Here is a 22,499-nt window from a genome sequence, read left to right on the forward strand (position 1 = left end):
CCCAGCCCAGCCCACACCCATACCTCAGGCCCCAGTACTATTTTTCTCTGCAGACAAAAACAATTGATCATCTAAAGGGCTTTTTTTTTTCTTTTTTTTTTTTTTTTTTAATTTTTTTTTCAACGTTTATTTATTTTTGGGACAGAGAGAGACAGAGCATGAACGGGGGAGGGGCAGAGAGAGAGAGGGAGACACAGAATCGGAAACAGGCTCCAGGCTCCGAGCCATCAGCCCAGAGCCTGACGTGGGGCTCGAACTCACGGACCGCGAGATCGTGACCTGGTTGAAGTCGGACGCTTAACCGACTGCGCCATCCAGGCGCCCCGGCTTTTTTTTTTTCAAATGTTTTTATTTATTTTTGAGAGAGACAGAGCACAAAGGGGGAGGGGCAGAGAGTGAAGGAGACACAGAATCCGAAGCAGGTTCCAGGCTCTGAGCTATCAGCTCAGAGCCTGACACGGGGCTTGAACTCATGAACTGCGAGATCATGACCTGAGCTGAAGTCGGACGCTTAACCAACTGAGCCACCCAGGTGCCCCTAAAGGGCTTTAACTGTAGGCTCTCATGTGAGCAAAACACATTGCCCATCTTCCTTGGGGTCGGATATATCGTGGGGCACGTCGTTACGAATTTCCTCTACCCGGTCGCTATTTTGCAGCCCTCCAAACCGGCTGGTGTTCATGAGCTCCTGCACCATGCCAGATACACAGGCAGCAGAGATCCTCTCTCCAAAGAAAGTCTATCTGTAGTGATGAGAAATTTCCCACATAAAGTGAGCAGGAACGGACCAAAGAATAGGGTCAGGTTCAGGATTCTAGGATAATACCACCTGCAGGCACACGGAGCTTTCTTGGTGGTTGGTTACTTACCTAAAAACCTCAACTGTTGATGGCAGAGCTGAAAACACTGCGGGAGAGCCAGCCTGAGCCTCAAGAGCGCCCTCTGGGGTCTTCCGTTTTGTCCACGACAGAATCAGAAGCGTTGGCTTGTGTGGTCTGAGAAAAGGCGGAGGAGACTCCAAACCTGGGGGGCGCAGCATAATGCAGGGCTAAGCAGGTGGCCTCCGCAGCCAGCCTGCCTGAGCTTGAAGCCCGGCCCAACCCTCAGCTTTGTCTTCTGCGGGATGGGCTGAATAATGGGTTGCCTCATGGGTTTGTGGGGAGGGGCTCATGAGGCACCCACATCCAAAATTTGGCACATAATATACACTCGATAAACATCAACCCCCCTAGCTACTCATTCCGTGATCCTTTCCTAGGGAGAGTTTATTTTAAAATTTTTTTTTTTTTCAACGTTTATTTATTTGTGGGACAGAGAGAAACAGAGCATGAACGGGGGAGGGGCAGAGAGAGAGGGAGACACAGAATCGGAAACAGGCTCCAGGCTCTGAGCCATCAGCCCAGAGCCCGACGCGGGGCTCGAACTCACGGACCGCGAGATCGTGACCTGGCTGAAGTCGGACGCTTAACCGACTGCGCCACCCAGGCGCCCCAAGGGAGAGTTTATTTTATAAAAGGTTAACAAAATTGGTTCCCTGGGGTCCTTGTCTAGAGGAGGGTAGTATCAGCAAACTGGAAGCTGAAAGAGAGAAGTTAATGACTGGCGCTTGGAGAACAGGAGGAAATGGTGGCTGGGGGAAGGCAGAAAAGCTACAGAAATAGCCCAGCAGCAACCACCACCCATCCAGGGCATACGCTTGTGTTACAACAGAGCCCAGCCCTGGTCATCATAACCGGGAGAGTGAATCGGGAACAAAATCTCCGAGTTCATCCCGTGCGTGTAACTCAAGAAGGAACGCTTAGGAACCGGACTCTGCAGACCTGCTCCAGGGTTACGTCCCGGCATCAGCCTTTATTTTTTTTATTTTTATTTTTCATCGTTTATTTATTTTTGGGACAGAGAGAGACAGAGCATGAACGGGGGAGGGGCAGAGAGAGAGGGAGACACAGAATCGGAAACAGGCTCCAGGCTCTGAGCCATCAGCCCAGAGCCTGACGCGGGGCTCGAACTCACGGACCGCGAGATCGTGACCTGGCTGAAGTCGGACGCTTAACCGACTGCGCCACCCAGGCGCCCCCCGGCATCAGCCTTTAACTACTTGCCTCTGAACAAGTTTCTGAAACTCCTCCATGCCTTGGTTTTCGTATCCTTAAACATGGGGCAACACACACACACACACCAACCAACCCAACACACAAACCTATTCGATAGGTCTGTGGTCAAGATCAAAGGATATAACAAGGGCAGAGTGTTTCCCAGATATCAGCCCTCTGTGGGCTACTTAAGTGTGCTGTATATTTTGCAAAAATGTGGGTTCACAAAATGGGTAGCAAATGAATGGATACACAGTTTCGCAGAAAACAGGGAGTTTTGGGTCTTCTGAGACCAGCTTTGTCTTCGCTGGTGCTGTGTGGACATGTGGAGCTCTCAGATGCTGCCGAACGATGTTACATTTCTGCATGTGCCCGTGGCTGGCTTTCGTTTTCACCACCAGGGCTGGGGCTTTGCCCTGTGTTCCGCGTGTCCAGCGTCAGGGCAGCTGAGGATGTGACGGCAGGCTTGCCCCCAGGGGGCAGTGTGGAGCAGGCTTGGAGTCCCAGACTGCGCTGCCTTTAGCAAGAGATTCCCCTCTGCCCTTCCACTTCCTCATCTGTCAAGTGATGCCCTCGATCCCCGGGGGTTCCGAAGGCAGCTCCCTGCTTCGGTACTCTAGATGACTGTGTGGCCATGCCGGTTTGGACAACACGCACTGGAGGGGAAACGGGGTGATGATGCATATACGGGCTGAGACAGGGAGGCACAGCTTAGTAGGTGTCTTGTTTATGCCTCTCGGGTTTCTGGGTCCAGGGGTGGATTCTGGCCATCTCTCAGGATGGAGTTCATCCCAGGGAGTCACAAGCAAGTGAGGACCCCTGGGCACTTCTGCAGTGTAGAATCAAGGGAACATTTCAGTCTGTCTAATGTATGAAGTTAGGGAAAACAAAACAATGGAAAGTAAGGGAAAAAATCAGACATAGGCTTACAATCTCAAAACAGTCCTTTTTTTTTTTTTTTAATGTTCATTTTTGACACAGAGGTCACATGGAGAGGTGGCAGAGAGAGAGGGGGCCACAGAATCCAAAGCAGGCTCCAGGCTCTGAGATGTCAGCACAGAGCCCCACGCGGGGCTCGAACTCATGAACCCTGAGATCCTGACCTGACTCAAAGCCAGATGCTTAGCTAACTGAGCCACCCAGGTGCCCCTCAACACAATCCTTTTAAACACGGGATGTGTGTCAATCCGGACTTTTTCCCACGTATACCTTTTGGTTCATTTTCCTACACATACACCAGTTCTACATGCTTCTCTCTCTGTTTTCTTTCTTTCTCTTCTCTTCTTTTCTTTTTTTTCTTGTTTTGCCAAAGATCACAGTATAGGCCTTTCATCGGGTTATTAAAAAAAACGCTCCCTCTATGCGACTCTTCCATTGTTATTTTTATGGTGGATTTATTTATTTATTAATTACTCGTTTGTTTTTATGGCAGTGTAATTTAGATGCAGCAAAGTGTACCGATCCTAGGTGCACAGCTTGGGGAAGTTTCGATATGCACACGCCCACATCACCACCTTCCCCCTCGCCGATCGACGTGATAGGGAATTGTCCCATCGCCCCAGAAGGTCGCCTTGCGCCGTGCCCAGAGCTAAGGGCCACTCTGACTTCTGTCACCGGGGATCCTCATGTGCCTCTCCTTTAAGTCCATATACGTGGAATCGTAGACGCTACCCTCTGTCACGTCTGGCTTCTCTTGTTCGACGGAATGCCATAACCAGTCGCGCCAGAGCCTTGCTATCAGACGTTCCGGCTCCTTCCGTCGGTCCGCACTACAACAGCCCGTTTCCAGCATCTGCTGTCAGTGCTCTGTGACTCCCACCAAGGAGGACACTCCCAGTGTCCCCAAAGCCACCTTCCCCAAGAAATCCAGAGAATCCCCGTGGTCCTCAAAGAAACAGGAAGAATCCCTCCTTACTGACATTTTGTCACCTGCGTGCCTTAGCAGTGATGCCTTAGCAATGGCCCGTGACTCCCAGCACCGCTTCACCTTCTGCCTCAGACACACGACGCGGTGAGTGGGGCTGGGGGTCATCACGCTGTCCTCTCTAGCCTACCTACGTCTCTGTGGTCCAGGTTTTTCCCGGGATGACGGGGGGTGGGGGGGGGGGAGGGCGAATGCAGTGCAATGCACCGATTAAGGGCTGTGAGAGGCCCAGGGTGACTTTGGCGGATCGGATGACACCTGAACCTCTGTGTTGAGGTCTGCGCAAAACAGGATATCATGTAGGACTTTTCCTGTTGCCCCAGAACAGGCGGTTGCAGCCTGAGGCTGAGGGCAGGGAGGTGTTACGTACCCTCCAGTTCTAAGGAAACCACTGACACCCGGGTTACCCGTCTCCCTCAGGGGCTCACAACTGTGCCCCCAATTGTCGTGTCAACTCCTCCCACCCCAGTCCTATAAGGAGACACATCTGGGCAGGAAAGGCTCGTAGAAAAGGGTGGGACTGGTGGGGAGGTGAGAGGGGGCTCCTGTCCTCAAAGCCAAGGGTGTGTGGGGGTCTGAGAGAATCGTGCGAGGAATGGGGGGCCAGCACCTCCTTTCTGGCTGGGGCATCCCCCGGGCAGCCGGCCAGCCGGGCAGGTGAGGAGGGGACTGGAGAGCCTAGGTGGTGGACAAAAGACAGTGAGGCAGCAAGGAGGGCTCGAGGATGTGAGACGCCCCTGGGTCAAGTTCCAAACGTAGTGCCGAAGTGACCACGTCCAAAGAGTTCGCCAACTGCAGTCACTCACCGTACCCAGGGCCAGCCCTCCCCCCAGTTCACGGGAGGTCCGCTCACCAGCCCGGATGCCTCTTCCCTCATGACAAGCTGCTTCTTGGTGACTGCTGGTGGCCTTTGGGCTGCTGGCTAATCTTCCCTGAAGCTTCCCTGAAGCCCTGGCAAATCTTCCATTTGTTAGGGAAACCCGGATAAGGAGAAAAAGGCAAAGTGGAAGGAGGGGGTCCGGGTGGCTCACCCCCAGGAGGCGGCAGGGCCAGCTGCTTTGAGCGTCGTCGCGCATCGCGGATGACAGCAGGGGGAGGAGGGGCTCTGCCAAGCCCCCAACTCCACCAGAAGTCTTAAGACACCTGTCCCTGGGAATGATGATCTTCCCTGACGTCTGCTTGACTCAAACCGCCCACTCAAGTGTTCTCCTCGGGATAAAGACAGGGTTTCCGCTTCTAGAATGGAGAGGGTTGGCAACTTTTAGGTGGCGCTTTCCCTGGTGGCACTAAAATCCCACCGTAGCTATTACCACTGTGATGTAGGGTTTTCATGGAGTTAGCTACCCTCTCCTCTGGGCTCTCGGATGATTTCACATCGACCTCTATCTGCGTACTCTGCACTGTGCCTGCTGATTTGCAAACACTCCATCTTCCACCCCTCCACGCCCCCACCCCCCACCCCCCACCCCCCGTCCCTGCACTTGGAGGTCTGAGTACGTGGGAATTGACACATCATCCTTATGGACCTGCCCCAGACCGGCCCGTGACAGATCCCCAGGCATGCTTGTCACCCTGAATTCCAGGACGGAACCACAAACACTTTTCCAAATTTTATTTAGAAAGCCACCATGTACCGTATGTACTAATTCGCTTTTGTGCTTCTTGGCAAATAGCCCCTGCGGCCCGGTGGCTTCAAACAGCGAGCACAGACCGCTTGCCCCTGTGACACGTGGCTGCCGTGTGCCTGGGCTCTGGCCGTGTTCTCTGCGTCTTCCTGCTGGCTCGCCACAGTGCCTGGTGTGGCCCGGGACGCACCTTCCGGTGGCTGAGCAGGGGGAGTCAGGGGCTCGGCCCAACCACTCTACCCCTCTGTGTGGCTGAAGCAGATGTCCCTCCGCTCACTCTTCGGTGGCCGAGCCTCCTGGGGAGGGGGTTGGGTGGGGGGACACCTGCAGGGCACACTGTCAGTCACACGGCGAGGACGAGAATGTGTAATCGCACAGGGGAAGGAGGGAAAAGCGAAAAATAAGACAATCTAAGGTTTATCATTATTATTATTGTGGTTAGAACACTTCACACGCCTTCTACCCGCCCTGCCAGATTTTTAAGTGTATCATACATCATTCTATCTACAGGTAGAATGTTGGAAAGCAGATGTTTGGAACTTGATGCCTTGTATAACTGGAATTTGGGGCACTTTGGTAGACGTATAGAGAGAATGCGGCATATACATGCAGTGGAATATTACTCAGCCTTACAGAGAAGGATGTCCTGCCTTGTGCGGCAACATGGGTGAACCTTGGGGACGTTATGCTGGGTGAAAGAAGCCAGTCGTAGGAGGATGAATAATCCACGATTCTCCTTCCACGGGGTGTCTAAAATAGTCGGAATCGTGGATGTGGTGATTGCTAGAGGCTGGGAAGAGGAGAAAATGGGGGGTCGCTAATCAGATTTTAAAAAAAATTTTTTTAGGGGCGCCTGGGTGGCGCAGTCGGTTAAGCGTCCGACTTCAGCCAGGTCACGATCTCGCGGTCCGTGGGTTCGAGCCCCGCGTCGGGCTCTGGGCTGATGGCTCGGAGCCTGGAGCCTGTTTCCGATTCTGTGTCTCCCTCTCTCTCTGCCCCTCCCCCGTTCATGCTCTGTCTCTCTCTGTCCCAAAAATAAATAAACGTTGAAAAAAAAAATTAAAAAAAAAATTTTTTTTAAATGTTTATTTATTTTTGAGAGAGAGAGAGAGAAAGAGAGTGAGCAGGGGAGGGGCAGAGAGAGAGAGGGAGACACAGAATCCGAAGCAGGCTCCAGGCTCCGTGCTGTCAGCCCAGAGACCTATGCGGGGGGGGGGCAAACTCACGAATCTTGAAATCATGACCTGAGTCAAATTCAGACACTTAGCCAACTGAGCCAACCAGGCGCCCCCCCCCCAGATATATATATATTTTTAAAAAACAATATAGTGCGAGCTTTGATTCATTTTCCAAATCATAGCTTTAAAAAACCCCAATATTTCCATCTCATCATCAAAACAAAATTTCACGCATTCATTCAGATGATACAAATACCTGAAGGTGAAGCATGCACTCCCCTCTCCAAACACACACGCTTCTTTCCGGAGCCTTCTCTGGCTGTGAAGCAGGAAAGTAGAAGCAGAGCAACTTCCAGCTCCCGAGTTGCCAGGTTCCAGAAGCCCCGTGTTTCCTGCTTGCACCAGATCCGAAATGCACTGGGTCCCTGCATGGCTGTTTGGTTAGGGCTCCGTGCGATATAGGAGCTCCCAACCCAAACCGGACAGTCTGAGCCTCAATGAGGATATCCACAAAGCACCGAGGCGTCCAAACAGCATCAAACCCCTGACGTCCCGGGCTGCGCGAGGACACAAAAGAGATGTCTGGCAGGGGGTCCGGGAGAATAAAGACACAGTTGGGATGGCAGTTGTGGAGTATGTGCTGTGATCCCCATGATACTAGTTAGACACCAATCACTAGGCAGCCCGTGGATCACAGACCCGACTCCCCGATCGACACTATTTATGCTGCACTGGTAGTGTTCCCAGCATCCCGCGCTCTGACATTTTAAGCTCAAAGCCAGATTTCGGTGACTAATACGGTATTTTCAGACTTGACCTAAGAGCAATTCTTCAAATGACGCTTTGCCCCATTTACAAGTTGTAGTTTTAGGTTTACTTCTTTTTTTACTCGAGGGTGATGATGATGACGATGAGTTTTATTTTTTTTTTTTAACGTATCTGAACTCTACGCCTGTATCCAAAAATGAGGCGCTGGAAGGTAGTTTGCAAAAATGCTTTTCCCCAGCCCTTCTAGAGTCTTCCACCCTGCCTGGGGGGTTAGACCCTGACGTTCACAGGCCGCCTGTGACGTCCAAGGCAGGGCCTCTGTCACGTCTGCCGGGCCCCTTCTCTGTCCCGGCGACACACCCCGGGGCCCACACCTGTCGCTCCCTATCTCGCGGGCCCACTGAGGAGTTCTGGGTGCACTGTTTTCTATTCCTCACGGCTAACTCTACTGGGGGCCGGGCAATCCTCTGGGCGCCAGTGATGCGATGAGGCCTGGGGGAGGGCGGCAGAAGGGGCTAGGGCAGCAGGAAGCAGGGACAGGTAGCAAGATCCAAAGACATGAGGCCTCTATGGGTTCTGATGCCTCCTTCCTGGCCTTCGATTCTGGCAAACACTGCTGGGGCAGTGGCCTCACACACCCTCCTGAGCTCCTGATGCAGGAACTAAGCCTTCACTCCTTCCTATCATCACTACCTGCGCCCCCCTCCCCCACCGCCCGCCTTTCCCTGGTGACGACCCGACGAGGGCTCTTATTTTTTCATCTCATTATAGATTACGCGTATTTTATTAACCAAGAACGTGCTTACATTTTTACATCGGGGGAGGTGGCATGTGAGACGCGTGTGAACAACGGGGCATGGGGTTTGCTAGATTTCAGGTGTAGGGTGCGTGGTTATCGCGGATAAATCACAAGGAAGCAAAAATGTGTCCCGTGCTTGCACCGGAGAGGATGATTGGACCCAAAGTAAGCTCTCCGAGAGTTGTTATGGTTCCCAGGCTCTGGGACCCGGGGGTGGCCGGGGCGGGGCAGGGGGAGGCCTTCCAGGCGGGGCTGGGGACAATGCTGCTGAAACCTTCCTCCTCACCCAGGCTCAGCCATGCCCGCAGCTCCCTCCTCCTGGCTAGCAGGGACCCCACACGCCATCCCCCTGCACCTGCTCAGTCCCCTCCCTGCCTCCAGCTGGGCCCCTGACCAGAGAGAGAGCACTGCGGGGCAAGTGAGGCGCGGGTGAAGGCTGGGAGAGGGGCATAGGCATTCTCCAGATGTGGTGTTTCCCAGGAACTGGGGAGGAGCTCTTTGGAGAGTCACGGTCTGCACCCGCAGTTCTGGAACATTCCCTGAGCGCCCATTGGCTGCACAGGGAGGAACGGAGTCTGTCTTGGTGAGTCCGGCCCTGAGCTTCCCGTGCGCGCTCGCCTGAGAGGCTCACGGGCCTCCCTTCTCCAATGGACCCCCGAAGCCTTTTATCACATGCAGTTTTCCGTCCCCCCCCCCCGCCCCCCCCCTCCCCGCTTGACGGTCGGAGGCAAACTGTTACTCATTTACAAGCCCGCGGACACCTCCTGCTCGCCTGTGGAAGGCGTGTATGTGGAACTCACTCGATCCGCGGTCTCCCCGTAGAAGACCGGGCACTGTTTGCAGAGATGCTTGGCGATGTGCTTTCGGAAGAACACGGAGAGATGCCTTCTGAACTTCTCCCCGACGAAGGCGTAGATGATGGGGTTGATGCAACAGTGCGTCATTCCCAGGGTCTCCGTCACCTGCATGGCTTGGTCCAGCTGACTGGTGCTCTGGCAGTCACTCACGTTAAAGGACTCCGGGAAGGTGCTCAGCAGGAGGACGATGTTGTTGGGGGCCCAGAAGAGAAAGTAAACGATCATGATCACGAAAATGAGCTTCACGGCCCTGTGCTTCTTCTTCTCGTTCCGACACCGGAACAGGGTCCTGAGGATGGCCGAGTAGCAGACGATCATGACGAGCAGGGGCAGGACCAGGCCCAAGACGCTCCTCGTGACTGCGTGGAAAGTCTTCCATCCTGGTGGGAAAGAAGGGCGGCAGGAGTAAAAAGAGTCTTCCCACTGCAACTTGTTAAAGACGCACCCCGGCAGAGAGGCGACCACGGCCGCCGCCCAGGTGACCGCGCTTGTCACCGCCCCAAAGGTGACCGTCCTGGCCTTTAAAGCGAACACAGCGTGGACGATAGCCAGGTACCTATCGACGGTCAGGAGGATGATGAAGAAGTTTCCGCCAAAGTACCCGACGTGATAGAGCCCGGTGACCGTCTTACACATCACATCCCCGAAGACCCACCCGTTGGCGGCATAGTGGGCCCAGAAGGGGAGGGTGAAAAGGAAGAGCAGGTCGGAGATGGCCAGGTTGAGCAGGTAGACGTCAGTCATGCCCCTCAGCTTTTTGCAGTTGATGAGGATGAGGACGACCAGCAGGTTGCCCACGAAGCCGGAAATGAACACGAGTGAGTAGAGCGGAGGCAGGAGCCGGACCGCGTTCTGCCTCACGTCGGTTTTCTGGCACGGTGCGCTGTAATCGTAGTCGTAATTGGTGGTGGGTTCCTCGTTGCCCCCCTGGTTGCCGGTTGTGAACAGAGACTGGGGTGTGGACAGCATGGGGTAGCTGAACAGGGCGAGCGTGTCGTTGTCGCCCATCTTCCTCCGCCCTGTAATCAGAGGACGAAATGATCACACACCGCGTATCGGCCGCCGTCCCCGATATTAAAAATGTCCCCGCTCCCCTTCAGCCCCGGCCCAGCGTTCGTCTTCCTTTCGCGGCCATCACCTTGAAAGCTCGCACGTGCCCGTCGATCACTTCCCTTTACTCCTTCCAGCAGATACCGCTTGTCGACCCTCCGGCCGTTTCTCAACACCCCGGGCCTTCCCAGAAAGCCCGACTCTTATTACAAAGTTCCCCTCGCTGCATACTTGCTTTTTTCCTACCTCCTCTGCCGGGCTGCACAGGCCCGTGACCCACTCCTGGATGGCATTGTGGAAGGGGACCCTGCCAGGGGGTCCCTGGTAATGCTCTCCTCTGACGGGAGAGAAGCAGGAGAAGCCCTGGCCCCCCGGCCCCTTCTGCCTCTGCGGCTTGTCTTGTGAGGGCCTGGTGCTTGGGACCCTGAACAAAAGACTCAGAGGACGGAGCAAAACGAGGCAGAGTCCCAGCATCACCAAGTCGTAAGCCCTGGCCTTGAACAGCCCATCCTCTGAAAAAAATAAATAAATAAAGCCTTGTTTGTAAGCTACGGTGCGTTCCATGCTATGTGGCTGGAAAGCCGAGAGTGTGTTCGCCGACACCCCTGTCCACCCTCTGCCTCCGTCACCCTGCCAAAGCTTCTCCTGCAAGATTGCAGCGACAATCCCACTGCTCAATGCCTGGCTCTCCTTCAGCCTTATCCTCGTTGAGCATCGGACCCGTCTGTTAGGTTCTTCCATTTAAAACTCATTTTGGGGGCTCCTGGGGGGCTCAGCCGGTTGAGCATCTTACTGTTGATTTCAGCTCAGGTCGTGATCTCGGTTCATGAGGTCGAGCCCCGCCTCGGGCTCTGTGCTGATGGCACAGAGCCTGCTTGGGATTCTCTCTCTCTCTCTCTCTCTCTCTCTCCCTCTCCCTGCCTCTCCCTCCCTCTCTCAAAATTGCTAAACCTTTGGGAAAAAACACAAACTCGCCTGGCTTCCGGGAGGTTAGTGCCTGTCTCGCACCTTCTTACTCATTTTCTTCGTTGGTGTCTCCTTCCCCCGTCTACACTGCGAGAATCCCCGGGCACGATCCTTGGCTGCCGCCTCGTTACCCGCTGTCTCTTTATTCTCACCCCAAAGTTCTTGCTGAGTCGTGTGGTGTAATCACAGGGCTTTAGGCCCCCCGAATGCCAATGCTGCCCGAAGCGCTGGCTTCTGGTCTCAACTTTCAACCCCTGCCTCTCAGAGTTGAGTTTCCTACTGCCTCCTGCATATAAGAACTCACTCATTTGACCAGCATTTATTGAGCACCTACTGTGAGCCATGCTGCATTCTAGGTAGTGGAGATACGGCAGTGAGCAAAGTGAGCATCATACAGGTACCTCCCATTCAACCCACCCCGAACCCAACACCCCCGGAAGCGTCCTTCAGCTGGTGGACTCCTTATCTTGGCTACTATCCTTGACTGTCCAGGAAGCGGGAGTGGGCATTGTCCCGGGTCCCTCGTCTTCAGAAGGCTGGGAGCAGGCCTCAGGAACCAACAGACCCAGGTTCAAATCCTGCCTCCGACGACTTACGAGTTGTGGTATTTGGGGCTAACTACTTCCTCAATTCGCAGTCTCTTAATGTATAAAACGCTAACTCTGCTGAGTGGCCACAGGGATGAGCGAAGAGGAGGACCCAGCGCAGCGCCCGGAGCAGGGACGGGCTCTGTGCGACCTCTGTCGCGTCTAGTGAACTTCACCTCGTAAACACCTCCGGGTCTGGCCCCCCTGCCGGCCCCTACCGCCTGGCCTCGGACGCTGCTCGCCCCATTGTCGGCTCGCCTTGCGCGCGGCTTGCTCCTGACCGCGCTCCGTTTCCACCTGTCTTGCCCGGCCCCGCGCTGGGAGATCGGGCGCTCCTCTGCTGAAAGCCGCCAGCAGCCCCGTGATTTGTATGTGGCGGGACCTCAAAGGCAACGTCCTGGCCCAGACTCGGGAGCTCCCGGCCATCCGCCAGCTGCTCCGATTCCCCTTCTCCATGAAGCCAAACCCGCCTCCCCTCTCAATCGATTTACGAGAGCGGCTCATAAAACCGTGCTTGCCTCTGGACAGGCCCTTATCACACGACCTTCCATCGTGTGCTCCCTGAGGTCCAGCTCACGTTCCTGTCCCCGGCTCTTAGGATAGCCTCTGGCTACAGGAGGCACCAAGAAATGTCCGTTGAGGGACTGCGTGAAAGTCTTTATACCGAGTCTGACGTCTACCATCAATAGTCCCAAGAAAGCCGATTCTTTTTCCTGGTAGTGGCTGGGAATTGGTTTTTCTCTTTGTGCACGCCCTTATTCTTCAGTTTCTCTTGTGATCGATACTTCTAGGTTTTGCATTTTACTAAGCCAGGTTGTTGGAAATCTGCAGCAACTAAATAAGACCTCTAATCCAGTTTGGGAAGAAAAGCAACGTATCCACCACAAGGATGACACCTGGGATCGTTAAACTGAGGGCTCCTCGAGCTCCAGGTGCTGTGCTACGTGCTTTGCCCGCGTTAATTAATTTACTCTTTGCAATAATTTTGTGAGCACATGTTCACACATCTTTACGGTGCAGAAATTCGAAATTCAGGCACGGATGAGTTAAACGACTTCCCCAGATTCACAGGACAAGTGATAGCTGGGCTGGATTTTGAACGTGGGGCTCTTCAGTTACAAAAAGACCCCAGGAGCTTCTCTTCCCAGGCTGGGAGCGCAGAGACGGATGCAGAACCGGTAACGATTTTCTAGGTATCCTTGCATGCCTTGAACAGAACTTCTTTGGCATTTGGATTTAAAGCCCACACACTCACCCACACGAGCATGCCCCACTCATGCGCGCACGCGCGCGCACACACACACACACACTTTACTAGAAAATAAATGCCATGAGGGCTTAGGGATTCGCCTTGCAAAGAGAGATCTTGGTGCCCCAGAGCCTGAGCTGGCACCCAGAGGCTGCTGAAGAAATACCATTTCGGTAAATGAATGACAGAAAACTAGCAGGCTGCAAGCTACCGAGAAACGCGATGCCCCACTGTGGACTAGCCTCCCAGGTAATGCAGCGGGAGACCTGATACGGGGGGTCCTTGCACACAGCCCCTTAACTGCAGCACACCCTCTGGGCTGTTCTGTAACCAACCACAGGGTTAGCCTCCTCATCTGGGTAGGACAGTGTGCACTAGACCCATGGTTCTCAAAGGCTGGGCTTCAGCAGCACACAGGAAGTCTGTAGTCAGAAATGCACAACCCAGACCCTCTGGTGGTTCAGAACGGGGGTTGGTGGGGGGAGAGGACGGAGCGCGAGGAAGTCGGTTGCTCTGACCGCTTCCACCTTGCCTCCTCTCCGCTTTGTTTACCTGCACCGGCTTCTCAACTACCAGCCGCCTCTTCCCACACTGCTTCTCCCCAGTCACTCCAGCGCACCTAGCTCCTAGCACAGCAGACACTTAGCAAGGTGCCGCTTTCAAGTGGCAGGACACATCCTGAATCAGTGAAAAGCCGCCTCGCAGAAAAAGAGGTTCCTCACTTCAGCCTCCGCGGCTGTCCTGAATTGAGGCAAGGGGCCCATTGTGGTTCAGGGCCTGGACCATCACATATATGGAATATGGGGGCGGGTAGTATTTGGGATAGAAAGTTCCAGTTCTTTCAAGCCCTTGGAGGCTGGGGAGGGCAGAGTGAGGGGCAGTAGCCTGAGCATCCTTACTCTCCTGTCTTCTTCAGCGTGCTGTCCTCTCACCTGAGCCCCGTGGCGGGGGGTCTCAGCCTGCTCTGAACTTGTTCACCGCTATCAGAGCCTCTCCAATGATCCTGGTGCACACACCACCCTCCACCCTTTCCTCCATGAAGACGATCCCCCAGGAGCCTGGGCTATGCAGCCCTCAGGGTGCTCCCAACCCTACATCTCCAGCGTCTGGATGCTTTCAGCCTGTGACTCATAAAATAATGAAAAAAAACCCTAAAATAAAAGCACCCACAACTCACCAGTGGATGGCTTCTCCCAAGTGGCCCTGGAGCGTCAGGCTTCCCAGCAACTGAACCGAAGAGATCTGGAGGTAGAAACTTGGTGTGCAGAAGAAGGAAATAATGTTTCCTGCAAAAAAGAAGGCGGAGATACACGGGCAAGTAATGTTAAAAATTGTAAGAAAAAAAAAAAAAACCCCACACACAATAGTGATACAGTTCTTCTTTCCCAGCCAGGAACCCTATACCCTAGGTTGAGGACTTCAGAGTAATATTAATTTTGAAATCTTACTTATGCAACCTTGAGTATGAGTCAAGCACGCTCTGTACATCTGCTCCTGTGTCTAACGACTCTGGGGTTATCTTGTGGGTCTCTCTATCTGGAAATCTTCCTCCTCTCTTCTGCCGGTGATAATTTGCATGAAATGAGAACAACAGAACTTCATTCTTCAGAGGATAAATGCCAAGAGGGGGGCTGTGGGTGATGGTGGAGACAATATAAAGAGTTTCGTGTGACCATCCACAATGGATTTGGGATCAGATTGGAAATTTTATCCAGGTACAGATTTTTAATGAAAAGGGCATGCAAAATTGTCTCCTGTATTAGAGATGTCCTTAGCAAGAAGGGCCTCAAGTATTGTAGGTTCCACTCTCCAGAAAGAAGTTTTTATAAAAGAAAACACCACTGAGAGTCTGGGAAGAGAGTAGCATGGAAAGCACCAGAAATCTCTCTCCCTATCCAGGCAACAATTGTACCGACAGAATCTGTCTGACCTAACCATTCCAGAACTCTGGAGTCTACTGAAGGCCCTGCAACGGTCAGGGGAAGGCTTGGATGATCAATTGCAGTTAACTTTGGTCATTTTTAGCTCTTGGCACAGTAGCAGCTATCCGTGCCCCACCCACTCCCCTTGGCACACATGTATAAAGATGTAATTCTGTGACACTAACCACCAAAGGGGGTGAGGACAGAGCCGTAAAAGAGCAGGGTTTTGTGTGTTGTTGATGTCGAACTGGTATAAATTTAAACTAGAATGGGGGCGCCTGGGTGGCTCAGTCGGTTAAGCATCCGACTTCAGCTCAGGTCATGATCTCGCGGTCCGTGAGTTCGAGCCCTGCGTCGGGCTCTGTGCTGACAGCTCAGAGCCTGGAGCCTGCTTCGGATTCTGTGTCTCCCTCTCTCTCTGCCCCTCCCCTGCTCATGCTCTGTCTCTCTTTGTCTCTCAATAATAAATAAATGTTAAAAAAAATTTTAAACTAGAATGTTATAACCTTGGGATATTATATGTGATCTCTGTGGTAACCACAAAGAAAATAGCTTTAGAACATACACGAAAGGAAATAAAAGGGAATTTAAATATTTCGCTACAAAGAAATCAACCAAATACAAAATAAGACAGTAGGGTAGGAAAAAAGAGACAAAAAAACCTGTAAGTGTGCACATAGGAAAAAATGCCAAATGACAGAACTAAGTCCTTCCTTAATCAGTAATTACTTTAAATGTAAATGGATTAAATTCTCCAATCAAAAGATAGAGAGATGGTAGAATGAATAACAAAACAAAACAAAACCTGATCTAACTATATGTTGTCAACATGAGACTCGTTTTTGGTCTAAACACACAAATATATTGAAAGTGAAAGGATGGAGAAAAATATTAACTAAAAGATATTAAACAAAAGAGAGCAGGGATGACTATACCAATGTCAGACAAAATAGCCTTTATTTATTATAACAATAATTATTATTATCATTATTATTATTATTTTAAGCAGGCTTCACACTCAGCACAGAGCCCAACGTGGGACTCAAACTCATGACCCTGAGATCAAGACCTGAGCTGAGATCAAGAGTCAGACCCTTAACCGAGCCAACCAGGAGGCCCTGACAAAATAGACTTTACATCAAAAAAAGCTTACAGAAGATCAAGACAGATGTTGTATATTACAGGGTTCAATACAGTCAGAAGACATAACAATTATGAGTATCTATACCTAATGACAGGTCATCAAAATATATGAAGCAAAAACTGACAGGACTGAAGGGAGAAAAAGACAGTTGCACAATAATAGTTGGAGATTTCAATACCCTGTTCTTGATAATGAATAGAACAGCCAGATGGAAGATGAGTAAGAAAGCACAGGACTTGAACACACAATAAGCCAACTGGATCTAACAGACTTACATGGAGTACTCTATCCAAGAATAATAGCATTATGTGTTCTTCTCAAAGGCACTTGGAACATTTTTTTCAGGAGAAGCTGTATTGAAACTAGACAGAGAACTTCTAAAACTCAACAACTAAACAGCAACTCAATTCAAAACTGGGCAAAGGACTCAAATAGACATTTCTTCAAAGAAGATACACCAATGGCCAAGAAGCACGTGCTATGCTCAATACCACTGATCATCAGGGAAACGGAAATCAAAGCTACAATGAGACAACACTTCACAGCCATCAGGATGGCCACTATCCAAACAACAGAAAATAACAAGTGTTGGGGAGGGTGTGGACAGACAGAAACCTTTGCTTACTCTTATGGGGATGTAAAAACGGTACCGCTGCTGTAGGAAACGGTGTGGTGGTTCCCCCAAAATGTAAAAGTAGAATTATTATGGGATCTGACAATTCCACTTCTGGTTATGTACTCAAAAGAACTGAAAGCAGGGTCTTGAAGAGATATTTATATGCCCATGTTGATAGCCATATTATTCACGAGAGCTCCAACGTGGATGAATGGACGAGCAAAATGCGGCACACGCATACTATGGCATATTATTCGGTCTCCAAAAAGAAGAAAATCCTGACATAGCCTACACCACGGAAGAACCTTGAAGACATTATGCCAAGTGAAATAAGCCAGTCACAAAAAAGACCAGATGAGTCCTCTTACATGAGACATGAGATACTTAGTCAAAACCGTCGAGACAGAGAGTAGGACGGTGGGTGCCAGGGGCTTGGGTGAGGGATGAATGGGGAGCTCATGTTTCATGGGTACAGAGCTTTGGTTTTACGAAATGAGACGAGTTCTGGGGATGGATGATGGTGACGGCTGCACAACGTCACAAGCGTGTTTAACGCCACTGAACTATACACTCAAAAGTGGTTAAAATCGTAAGAGTTTATGTGACGCGAACATAAGGTGTTACGTTTGTTTTGCCACAATAAAAAAAGAAAAGACAAAGAGACATCGTAAGAGTTTATGTGACACAAACGTAATGTGTTATGTTTGTTTTGTCACAATAAAAAAAGAAAAGACAAAGACAGGGCGAATTCTGCAATTTAGGCAATTGTACTTAGGAATATTCCTCAGGTCCCAGAGGGAACATTGGGTCACCTGAGTTGGTTCCACACACTTTCTGGGATTCAGGAGATCTGAGTGCCTATGCTGGTGCCTTGGCGAATCTCTAAGCTTTGACTTCTCCAACTATACACTGGGAATAACGAGGCCTCCGGGGTCGGTGGGGCTTCAATGGATACAAAGCAACTAGTATAGTGTCTGGTATGAAGTAGGCACTCGACAGAATAGTGGCTAACGACAACAATAAAACACTCTGTGAAATCTGGGGGGCCCTTCTGGATTTCCATTTGTTGTAACCATGTATCCTGCATACGACCTGGTTTTTGTGCGAAGAAAGAAGGGCCTCAGGTCTCTCCTTAGAAGACAGCTCCTGGCGTGGTCAGGGACATGAAAAGTTCTCCACTTGGTCCCTAATGTGGTCTCTGAGCGGGGGTCAGAAGGGTCTTTCTGAGATTTCAATGGTAAAACAGATCGTACTCACCCAGCGATGCTGGGTCTGTGCCCACTTTATGGAATGCCCTCACTGGGGCCTCTTGCTGCTGGTTCCTTTGGGTCAGTCTGCGATGGGGAAGGTCAAGGCCCCAGAATTTTGCCCTTGTTGATTTCTGTATTCGCACTAGACATCACCGACTCCAGCCTTGCTTTATAAACAGAGAGAGGCAGAGAGGTAGGGGGGTGGCAGAGCCAGAATCTGAATCTGAAGGCACAGATTCAGACGGAAGGCACATTCAGACGACAATTCGAAGACCCAGCGTAAGGCTGAGCGAACGTATGGAAGGGTGGGCAGTGTGAAGAGAACCAATAGGTGGCAAGAAGTCCAAAGACTAGTGGGAACTCTTACCCTACGCTTGAAGGGCCAAACGAATAAATATCGCCCAATCCCCGTTGTGAGCTGAAGATAGAAGGACCCAGCTGCTGCTAGAACTTCCACAGGGCAGGAGGAGAGCAAGAACAGAAGTCCTCTGACCTCCTGCCAGTGCCTGAACCCAACAAGAAGAGGGAGAAGCTGGAGTCCAGCTGACGTAGCCAACAGGTGTCAGCTTCCTGGTAAATCAGAGTGGATCTGGGGGAGCATGGTTAATAATCACTCAGCTATTAAGTCAATTAAGTCAAACTTCTTTTTTTTTTTTTTTTGTCACTAGGTTCTCACTTGATCAAGAAGACGGGAAAGTTTATCAACCAGCCTCAGGTTACTTTGATGACTCCCCTTCCAACTAACTCCCTTACTTATTTGTGATGGGATTTGTTCGGTTGCCACCCTTAGGAGATAAATTCTTGCCCTTTTTTCAACACAGATGTTTTGGTTGATTGTGGTTTCTACGGTTTGCATGCTTCCTGTGACCTACTAAAATAGATCAGCGAGTTCTAGGATTTTACATGTTCAGTATGGGTTAAAAACAGTGATCTCGACGAATGTGATACCCATGGAAAAAGCACCGTTATACATTCCTACATGCTCTGCTCATATTTCTAGGGTAAAAATAACACAAATTATTTCCACTGTTTTCGACTCAAGTCACAAGGTAACATGACAGCAAGAAAGCCTGGAAACTGAAAATGGCTTTTGGAAAGCCAAAGTGTCAGGTAAGAGAAGTCAGACATGAATGCTTCCCTCCTCCTCTTCCAAGTTCACCATTTCCAAGTGAACCAAGAATAGACAAGGGTATGTGATGAAAAGAAAGAAAGAGAGAAAGAAAGAAAAAAGAGAGAAAGAAAGAAAGAGAGAAAGAAAGAAAGAGAAAAGAAAGAAAGAAAGAAAGAAAGAAAGAAAGAAAGAAAGAAAAAGAAAAAGAAAGAAAGAAATCATAAAGAAGTGTAAAGGTAGCAGATTGGATGTTTTCCATACCTTAAGGCCAAATAAACTTTGGAAAATAGAAGTGAAGTCAAAATCTTTAGTACATCCAGCTGCTGAAAAGCCCTCTCAAGTGACTTAAGAGGATGTCATTTGAACCTGAGGTAGGGAGGAAGGGAGATAATCTTGTATTCTACAGCCCAGTGTTTTAAACTACTCTGCGACTAGACTCAGATCTTGGTCTCGGAGGTGGCCTGCTCTGGGGAGAAAGCTATGGCTGGGGATGGGTCAGGACACAGTACGTGGAAGGCATTTTTAGAGACCCCCAGGACATTGCAACAGTGTGGGACGGGGGCTGGTTCTGGGGAATCAGAAGCTAGAATTCACTGTCGCCGCCATCACCTGCCCTCCCCGCAAGGCGTGGTGAGTAAGAGGAGGATGGGTGAATACCTACAGGATGAGGTTTCATACATGGCAGTAGAAGCCATAACTACTCCTCTCCCACCTCTGACAGCTACCATTTGAGTGTGGTTTCTGAGGTGTCCCAGGGAGGGGCATAATGTTGTAGCCATCTGAAAACAACTCAAATAGTGTTCTTTGCAGGTGCTGGTGGCATGAGAAGAAACCCGCAAATCTGGATGTGGCAGAGATTCTGATTGGAGGACGTGACTGAGGCCTCCCTCTGGATGGGCGGTGGGTGATGGAAGATAGAAAGACCCTTCCCAAGTATGGCTAGTTGAAGATGTGCCCAACCGCTGCTGGCTTTATAAGAACCATAAATAATACTTGGTGGTGAGGAAAGAACAAGTGTGGAGAGGACAACTCATTTGTAATGCAGTGCAGGCATACATCCATATAAAGATATAGTATGTGTTATCTATATAATATATTATATATCTATTTAAAGTAATGCATGCTAAAAGCAAATGTTAGTTCTTTGAAAAGATAACAAAGTTGACAAAGCCCTAGCTGTACTAAGAAAAAAAGAAAACACATAAATAACTAAAATCAGATGAAAGTGGGGATATGACTCGTGAATTTATAGAAATAAAAAAGATTGTAAGAGAATATCATATACGATGTTCCACCAACAAATTAAGTAACACGGACAAATGAAACGAAACGGAAAAATCCCTAGAAAAACACAAACTGCCAAAAACTGCCTCAGGAAGGAATAGAAAATCTGAAAAGATCTGTATAAAATAAAGAGATTAAACCAGAAATCAAAAATCTCCCAACAGATAAATGCCCAGGACTGAGTGGCTTCATTGGTGAGTTCCACCAAACCTTTAAAGAAAAACTAACACCAGTCTTTCTCCAACTGTTCCTAAAAATAGAAAAAGGGGGGTATTTCCTAACTCATTCTATGAAATCGGAATTGACGTGCTAGCAAAACCAGACAAAGACACCACAAGAAAACTGCAGACCAATATCCTTTTTGGATGTAGACGTGAATATATTTTGTCTTCACTCTGTTAATATCAGGTATGATATTGGTTGATTTTCCTATGTTGAATCACCCTTGCTTTCTTTGGATAAATTCTATATGGTCATGGAGTATAATTCTTTTAATGTGCCATTAGATGCAGCTTGCCAGTATTTTGCTGAGGGTTTTGCCTCTTTGCAAAAAACAACCTTGGAGGATTCCAGCTTCCCGATTTCAAAATGTACTACAAAGCTACATTAACTGGCATAAGGATAGACCTATAGATCAGTGGCATGTAATTGAGAGCCCAGAAATAAACTCCTCCGTCTATTGATTTTCAGCAAGGTTGTCAAGACCACCAACTGGAGAAAGAACATTCTCTTCAACAAATGGTGCTGAGACAACTGAATATCCACATGCGAGAGAATGGAGTTGGATCCCTTCCTCACATCATATATAAAAATGAACTCAAAGTGGATCAATGATGTAAATATAAGAGCCAAAACAATATAATATAATTCTTAGAAGAAAATATAGAGGTGAATCTTTATGACCTCTGATTTTGAACGAATTCTTAGATACGGCACCAAGAACATGAGTGGCGACAACCAAATAGGTAAATTGGACTTCAACAATGATGAAGCACGCAGCCTTCTTGAGATTCTCTTTCTCTCTCTCTCTCTCTCTTTCTCTCTCTTTCTCTCCCTCTGTCCCTCTCCCCTGCTTGCTGACGACACACTCTCTCTCTAAAAAAAAAAAAAAAGTAGTATTTTAACTGACCTCAAAAATATGGAGGGTGAATAAGAGTTGACCAAAGAGATTTCATCATAATGGTGATATTGATGATGATGATGGCAATGGAAGACATTATTAAATGCTTATAGGCACTGTTCTAGTGCTCTCTGTCTAGGGGCCGCATTTAATCCTTATGACAACCCTGTGAGCTCAATGCTATTATTATACTCAAAGTTCAGGAGAAAAACTGAGGCAGTGAATTTAAGAATCTCTCCTTGGGGCGCCTGGGTGGCGCAGTCGGTTAAGCGTCCGACTTCAGCCAGGTCACGATCTCACGGTCCGTTGAGTTCGAGCCCCGCGTCAGGCTCTGGGCTGATGGCTCGGAGCCTGGAGCCTGTTTCCGATTCTGTGTCTCCCTCTCTCTCTGCCCCTCCCCCGTTCATGCTCTGTCTCTGTCTGTCCTATAAATAAATAAAAACGTTGAAAAAAAAAAAAAAAAGAACCTCTCCTTAAGTCAACTCAGCACTGGGATTCAAGTCCAAGCAGTGTGCCTCAACACCCCTGCTCTTTTTTTTTAAGTTTATTTATTTATTAATAAATAAATATTTATTAATAAATAAATATTTATTTATTTATTATTTTAAGTTTATTTATTTTAAGTTTATTTTTTTTTTAAGTTTATTTATTTATTGGGGCATCTGGGTGGCTCAGTCAATTAAGCACCCGACTTCAGCTCAGGTCATGATCTCACGATTCATGGGTTCGAGCCCTGAATCGGGGTCTGTGCTGACAACTTCTTCAGATTCTGTCTCCCTCTCTCTCTGCTCCTCCCCCGCTCTCTCTCTGTCTCTCTCTCTCAAAAATAAACAAAAGTTTATTTATTTACTTTTTGAGAGAGAGAGAGAGAGAGCAGGGGAGGGACAGAGAGAGAGGGAGACAGAGAATCCCAAGCAGGCTCTGCACTGTCATTGCAGAGCCTGATGGGGGGCTTG

General features: G+C 49.7%; 1 protein-coding gene across 1 annotated transcript; it reads right to left on the reverse strand.

Moving 5' to 3' along the window:
* Positions 1-8,353: 8,353 nt before the first annotated feature.
* On the reverse strand, positions 8,354-14,684 carry LOC147583627 (C-C chemokine receptor type 2-like). The gene is made up of 3 exons (XM_086698419.1): positions 14,545-14,684; positions 14,274-14,382; positions 8,354-10,263 (listed from the first exon to the last, which is right to left on the reverse strand). Exon 3 carries the CDS (start codon positions 10,250-10,252, stop codon positions 9,131-9,133), a length of 1,122 nt encoding a protein of 373 aa, XP_086554545.1. The 5' UTR covers positions 10,253-10,263; positions 14,274-14,382; positions 14,545-14,684; the 3' UTR covers positions 8,354-9,130.
* Positions 14,685-22,499: the final 7,815 nt, after the last annotated feature.

This window comes from Puma concolor, chromosome A2 (genome assembly GCF_028749965.1).
Source record: "Puma concolor isolate L17-30 chromosome A2, mPumCon1.1.hap2, whole genome shotgun sequence".
Taxonomy (NCBI): Eukaryota; Metazoa; Chordata; class Mammalia; order Carnivora; family Felidae; genus Puma; species Puma concolor.